Source organism: Arachis ipaensis, chromosome B7 (genome assembly GCF_059453495.1).
Source record: "Arachis ipaensis isolate K30076 ecotype BB chromosome B7, ASM5945349v1, whole genome shotgun sequence".
NCBI classification, from domain to species: Eukaryota; Viridiplantae; Streptophyta; class Magnoliopsida; order Fabales; family Fabaceae; genus Arachis; species Arachis ipaensis.
The window spans coordinates 43,012,816-43,020,255 of record NC_142442.1 but is presented as its reverse complement, the minus strand read 5'-3'; the positions used below and the strand labels follow the sequence as shown (position 1 = coordinate 43,020,255).

The 7,440-nt window shown below is 41.6% G+C and overlaps 1 protein-coding gene across 1 annotated transcript; it reads left to right on the top strand.

The window, feature by feature from the left end:
- The first annotated feature begins 1,024 nt into the window (after positions 1 to 1,024).
- LOC148550973 (uncharacterized) lies at positions 1,025 to 1,525 on the top strand. The gene has a single exon (XM_088494685.1). The coding sequence runs from the start codon at positions 1,025 to 1,027 to the stop codon at positions 1,523 to 1,525; it is 501 nt and encodes a 166-aa protein (XP_088350811.1).
- Positions 1,526 to 7,440: the final 5,915 nt, after the last annotated feature.

Here is a 7,440-nt window from a genome sequence, read left to right as displayed (position 1 = left end):
GGCGTTAAAGTATTTGTTGGCTAAGAAAGAATCCAAACCGAGATTGATTAGATGGGTTTTATTGTTACAAGAATTTGACTTGGAATTTAAGGATAGGAGTGGTACGCAAAACCTAGTGGCGGACCACTTAAGTCGCCTTGAACACACAAAAGGCGACACCACTCCTATTAATGATTCTTTTCCCTTTGAGGACTTGCATGCAATCTCGAAAACCATTCCTTGGTATGCACCTATCTCCAATTACTTAGTATCTCGCTCCTTCCCTCCTAATCTCTCCAAACATCAAAGGGATAAGCTAAAAAGCGAATCCAAATACTATGTGTGGGATGACCCATACCTTTGGAGATGTGGGGTGGATCAAGTAATTCAGAGGTGCATTCCACAAACCGAATTCCACTCAATCTTGGAAGCTTGCCACACCTCCGAAGGAGGAGGCCATTTTGGACCTCAAAGAACGGCAAAGAAAATCCTAGATTGTGGATTTTGGTGGCAAACTCTTTTCAAGGACTCTTCTCATTTTTGTAAATCTTGTTCTCAATGCATTAGATTCGGTAATATTTCTAAGAAGGACGAAATTCCCCAACAAACCATGCTATTTTGTGAGATTTTTTATGTGTGGGGAATCGACTTCATGGGGCCATTTCGAAATTCTAATGGTTTTCTCTACATTCTACTTGCCGTGGATTATGTGTCCAAATGGGTGGAAGTGATACCCACCCGGACGGATGATGCTAATATGGTCATTTCTTTTGTGAGAAACAATATCATTTGTAGATTTGGGTTGCCACGAGCAATCGTGAGCGACCAAGGGTCATATTTTTGCAGCAAAAGAATGGAAGGGCTCATGAAGAAATATAGCATCATGCATAAAGTAGCCACGGCCTACCACCTACAAACAAACGGCCAAGCCGAGGTTTCCAATCAAGAGATTAAACGCATCTTGGAGAGAATTGTGAAGCCTAATAGGAAAGATTGAAGTGCTAAGCTCACCGATGCATTATGGGCCTACCGAACGGCATACAAAATGCCAATTGGCATGAGTTCATTTCGGTTGGTGTATGGCAAGGCTTGCCACTTACCAGTGGAGATAGAACACAAGGCATATTGGGCCATCAAGGAGTGCAATCCAAGTTTGGGTGGGGCCGGAGTTGCAAGGAAGCTACAACTAGAGGAGTTGGAATGTTTGAGGCTTGAAGCTTATGAGAATTCTAGACTTTACAAGGAGAAAATGAAAGCCGTGCATGATAGGAACATAAGAGGTAAAGAATTTAAAGCCGGTGATCTAGTCCTCTTTTACAATTCTAGATTGAGATTGTTGCCCGAAAAACTAAGGTCAAAATGGGAAGGCCCTTATCAAGTAGTGAAAGTGGAACCCTATGGGGTTTACCATTTGCGCCATCCCTCAAGTCCGGATATCTTCAAGGTCAATGGGCACCGTCTCAAGTTGTATCACGGTGAGCAAATGAAGAGCAACAAAGAGATTGAGATATTCCTTTTGGAAGATGCACCTTTTGGCAAAGAGTAATGAGCTAGTGAAAGTCCAACTTAAGGACATTAAACAAAAGTGCTAGGTGGGAGACACCCCACCATGGTAAGATCTATCATTTTTACCCATTTGTATATAGTTCCTGAACTCTTCTTTGTTTTGTGATTGCTTAGCTATAGTTTTGCTTGATTAGAGTTGATTGTGACTACTTTAGATAACTTGTTCATGAAGACTTTCAATGAATTTTCAATGGATGAATTGATTTTGTAGTAGGAGAACACCCCTTCTTTAGGTTGCATTGAGTTTTGGGTTTTTTTTTTTACTCCTTTGGCTTGTTTGGTGGTGCGAAATTTATAACCACAAACTAACCGGCAAGTGCACTGAGTCGTACCAAGTAATACCTCAGGTGAGTGAAGGTCGATCCCACGAGGATTGATGGATCAAGCAACAATGGTTGAGTGATTGGCTTAGTCAGACAAACAAAAAAGAGTGTTTTGGTATTCAAAAGCATTAAACAATAATTCAGAAATTAAAACAGCAAGTAGTAAATTGATGAGAATAATATATGGAGAAACAGTTAAAGCTTCAGAGATATCTATTTTCTGGATTAACTTTTCTTACTAACTATTTTAATCATGCAAGATTCAATTCATGGCAAACCATATATGACTAAGCCCTAATTCCTTAGACCTTCTTAGTCTACTCTAACTTTCATCAATCGTCAATTTCTTGGTCACTTAATTCCAATTAGAGGGTGAAGTTCAATTCTAGTTTATATGCCACAGAAATCCTAATTACCCAAATATAAGAAGATTATATGTCACGTATCCCGTTGATGAGCGGATAATTTATACGCATTTTGGCATTGTTTTTAGTATGTTTTTAGTATGATTTAGTTAGTTTTTATTATATTTTTATTAGTTTTTAAATAAAAATCATATTTCTGGACTTTACTATGAGTTTGTGTGTTTTTCTATAATTCTAGGTATTTTCTAGCTGAAATTGAGGGAGCTGAGCAAACATCTGATTCAGGCTGAAAAAGGACTGCAGATGCTATTGGATTTTGACCTCCCTACACTCAAAATGGTTTTCTGGAGCTACAAGAGTACAAATGGTGCGCTCTCAATTGCGTTGGAAAGTAGACATCCAGGGCTTTCCAGCAATATATAATAGTCCATACTTTGCTCAAGGATAGACGATGTAAACTGGCGTTCAACACCAGTTCCATGTTGCAGTCTGGCGTCAAACGCCAGAAACAAGTTACAAATTGGAGTTGAACGCCAAAAACAGGTTACAACCTGGCGTTCAACTCCAGAAATAGCCTAGGCACGTGAGAAGCTTAAGTCTCAGCCCCAGCACACACCAAGTGGGCCCCAGAAGTGGATTTCTGCACCAATTATCTTAGTTTATTCATTTTCTGTAAACCTAGGTTACTAGTTTAGTATTTAAACAACTTTTAGAGATTTATTTTGTAACTCATGACATTTTAGATCTGAACTTTGTACTCTTTGACAGCATGAGTCTCTAAACTCCATTGTTGGGGGTGAGGAGCTCTGCTGTGTCTCAATGAATTAATACAAGTATTTCTGTTTTCCATTCAAACATACTTGTTTCTATCTAAGATGTTCATTCGCACTTCAATATGATGAATGTGATGATCCATGACACTCATCACCATTCTCAATCTATAAATGCGTGCCTGACAACCACTCCCGTTCTACCTTCGATTGAATGAATATCTCTTGGATTCCTTAATCAGAATCTTCGTGGTATAAGCTAGAATCCATTGGCAGCATTCTCGAGAATTTGGAAAGTCTAAACCTTGTCTGTGGTATTCCGAGTAGGATTCAAGGATTGAATGACTATGACGAGCTTCAAACTCACAAAGGTTGGGCGTAGTAACAGACGTAAAAGGACCAACGGATCCTATTCCAGCATGAGTGAGAACCGACAGATGATTAGTCGGGCGGTGACAGCGCACCTGGACCATTTTCACTGAGAGGATGGATGGTAGCCATTGACAATGGTGATCCACCAACATACAGCTTACCATAGGAGGACCTTGCGTGCGTGAAGAAGAAGACAGGGGAAAGCAGAGATTCAGAAGACAAAGCATCTCCAAAACTCCAACATATTCTCCATTACTGCAGAACAAGTATTTATTTCATGCTCTTTTATTTTTCGCAATTCAAACTGATAAATATAATTGATATCCTGACTAAGAATTACAAAATAACCATAGATTGCTTCAAGCCAACAATCTCCGTAGGATTCGACCCTTACTCACGTAAGGTATTACTTGGACGACCCAGTGCACTTGCTGGTTAGTTGTGCGAATTTGTGAGAAATAGTATTATTGACATTGACATACACAATTTCGTGCACCACCCGTTAAGTCCAGATAATTAGAATTTAGGAGAATATGTTTTCAAGCTGTTGTTCAAGTAAAGAGCTTTTCCAAGTTATACAAGAACTCAATTAGAACAAGGGTCATACTTCCATTCCACCCAAATTCATAAGATAAAGAACGAAAACAATTCTTGAATTATAAATCAGTACATGAATTAAAATAGAAAAATAATAGTATCAATCCATACAATAGACAGAGCTCCTAACCTTAACAATGGAGGATTAGTTGCTCATGGTTCAGAGTGAAAAATAAGGATTGTAAATTGTAAATTGCGGAATGAGGTAGAAAAGAAGAGAAGCCGAAGGGATGATTCTTTTTCCTTTTATATCTAATCCTAATTAATGTAAAATATATTTTCTAAAACTAAAATAATATCTTTTCCTAATTGTAAATAAAATAAAAGTTGAATCAAAATTAATTTGATTGATCCGTGCAGGGCTTGAAGAGTGTAGGGACCATTGGATTCATTAAGCTCCATGTTGAACTTGGCTTTTTCCAAGTTCAATGTGGAGAAGACAGCAAGTGATTTAGCGTGTTCCTTTGAATCCACGATGAACTTGGCTTTTCCCAAGTTCAGCGTGGAGAAGGCAACAAGTTCTTCCCTGGAAGTTCTCCAATCCACGCTGAACTTGGCAGAAACCAAGTTTAACGTGGAAGATGCAGAGGTTGCTGGAGGAGAAATATGCACTATTATATATCGTTGGAAAGACCTGGAAGTTAACTTTCTAATGCCGCTAAAATGATGTCAATTTGACTTCTGTAGCTCAAGTTATTCCAATTTGAGTGCAAGGAGGTCAGGATTGAAAGCATCATTCGCTTTCTCCCTTTTCTGTTATAAAATTCCGTCAAATCCATCCGAATGCTACCTGAAATAAATATAATTGTGCAAAACTCAAAGTAGCATCCATAGTGGGCAAAAGATATTTAAATTTTGATTAAACTTAGCAATTCAAGTGCAAATTCACAAGGAAAGGATAGATAAGATGCTCACGCATCATTTGGCCAGTAAATTCATGATAATTAGCCATTCTTCATGTTCATTCAAAAAAAGGGGGGGCGCGTGCGTGCACTATGCACGTACGCGCCCATAAGCCTTCGTAGCTCCTGGGTAATTTTCCAAAGAGTTGTGCAAATTCTGGGCCAGTTCTGGGCCCTGGGCATAACCACCGTCGCACGTGCGTGCACTATGCGCGTACGCGTCCATGGCCAGTTGCGCAAAAGCGTGCACACGCACCAGCCGCGTCTGTGCTATTACTGCGATTTGCAATCCTGGGCTATTTTTCCCGAGAGTTGTGCCCAAGTTGGGCCAATCTCATGCCACTGGCCTAACCCGACTCACGCGTACGCGCACTAGGCGCGCACGCGCACTTCAATCATAATGCCAATCACCACGCCAGTGCATCGTGCGCGTCCGCGTCGTTTATCAAAATTCATCATCTGGTACTTTTTTCCGAGAGTTGAACCAGAGTTGTGCCCAACTTGTGCTAAGGGCACAACTCATGGGCACGCGCATGCGCACCTGGCGCTCGCGCGCACCCCTGTATTTCACCACTTTGCGCATTCGCATCCCTGCTGATTTTTGCCCATGCACACACACGCGTGCATGGCACGCGCACGTCGTTTCCGCGAACCAATTGCATTAGAACACGCCTTTCTCCTTCAATTTCCTTTCTTTCTTCTTACCACCACCCTTCTTCTTCACTTCTACCCCCTTCTACCATCTCTACCACCTCTTCTCCGCCACCACCGGCGGTCCCACACCTCTCTTTCTCCTCTCCTCTCTCTTACTCTTCACTACCTTTTCTCTCACTTCCATACCCCATTTCTCTTCTTCCTCTCAAGGTACTTCTCATTTCTATTTTTGTTTAGTTTTCTTTTTCCTTTTTCCTTTCCTTAGTTACATTCCCTTACTCTTCCTCTTAGTTAGTTTCATTCATGTTTTCTTTGTTTGTTGAATTTCCTTTCTCTCTTCCTTTTCACTTTCTTATGGGTGTTACAAGTGGAGATTACTCTTGCATTGATGAGTTGGTTTGACTTACTTGCTTTCTTTTGCAATATGTGGTATGTTATGATGATTGATGATGCTTTATGGGATGTTACATTATCACCCTTCTTCCATCTTTGTCATAAAAAGGGATGCACACCAAGTGTTTGATGGAAGACCCACATGACTTTTTGGAGTTACATTTGATTTAGCTCTTCTATTATGGTGTTCTTTCGCATTCACTTGCTTGTTCATATGCGCATTGAGCTTACTACATTTCTTGTTTCACTTCTACATGCTCATTCCCTATTTCTCACTTCTTGTTATTGGTGTTAAGAGTGTGTGCTTCTCATGCTTCTTATTTGCATACATATACCACTCATACATCACATGCTAGTGACTAGCCATGATCTTCATTATTGCCTTAGTTACATGTTGCAGCTGTCATGTATCTAAGTCACTTATTCTCTTATGCTTTATCGCTTGCATGATTATTATTTCTTGGTGCTTCTTTAAGTTTAATTTTGCCACCTTTTCCTCTTTAAAAGGATGGTTGTCAAGAAAGACAAAGGGAAGGCACCCAAGAAGGTACCCTCACGGTCCTCTAGCAAAGCACAACAAGCACCTAGAGCCAAGCCCCTCCTCAATAGGACAAGGAGCGTTGCTAACATTGATGTTTTGGAAAAGGACAATCCGGCAAGGGATCCGACCAAGTTCCCCAACCGCTATTGCAAACTTGTCTACCCCTTGATCAAACCAAGAAACTATCATGCGAAGCCTCTTCTAGCCCCTCCGGCTCATGTCATTCCACTCATCATGCCCCGCATCGAGCGGTGGTAATGGGAGTTCCTATTGAGGAAGCCGCAGGAAGCAAACTTGTCCTGGATGGTGGAGTTTTACACTAACTACCACTCCCCCTCCCTTGCATCGGTATTTATGCGCCGAAGGCAAGTTCCCGTCACAGAGGAGGCCATTCAAAGTGTGCTTAAGACCGGACCGTTAGCGGATGGAGTTGATGCATATGAAGAGCTTTTGTCGGCACGATGCGAATATGAGTTTGATTGGGATGTCATCCTCAAGGTCATTGCTACACCCGAATCATTCTGGATTCGAGAAAGGATGAGGCCAAGGCCCAAGGGCATTGACGCACATTTTTTCACCAGAGAGGCTCAGGCATGGGCATAAATTCTAGCCCATTATGTGCTCCCTAGCACCCATGGCTCATCTATCACTACCGAGTTAGCCTTATTGGTTTGGTGTGTCCTCACAGAGAGACCGGTGCATATTCCTCGTCTCATCCACCAAGCTATGGGCCACATCCATACTAAAGGGAACCTACCTTTTCCCGCTCTAGTGACCAACTTAGTTACCGCGGCCGGTGTTCCCCGAGAGACCAAGGATCGGAGGGCCATGATCCCGATAGACGGCGATGTTATTTCAAACGGGAGATATCTTTACCCTCCAGCGGACACCGAAGAGCTGAACTTAGCCGCCCCATGAGCATTCCCACCACATCAACCGCACCAAAATCATCCATGCAACGCATAGAGGACCTCCACA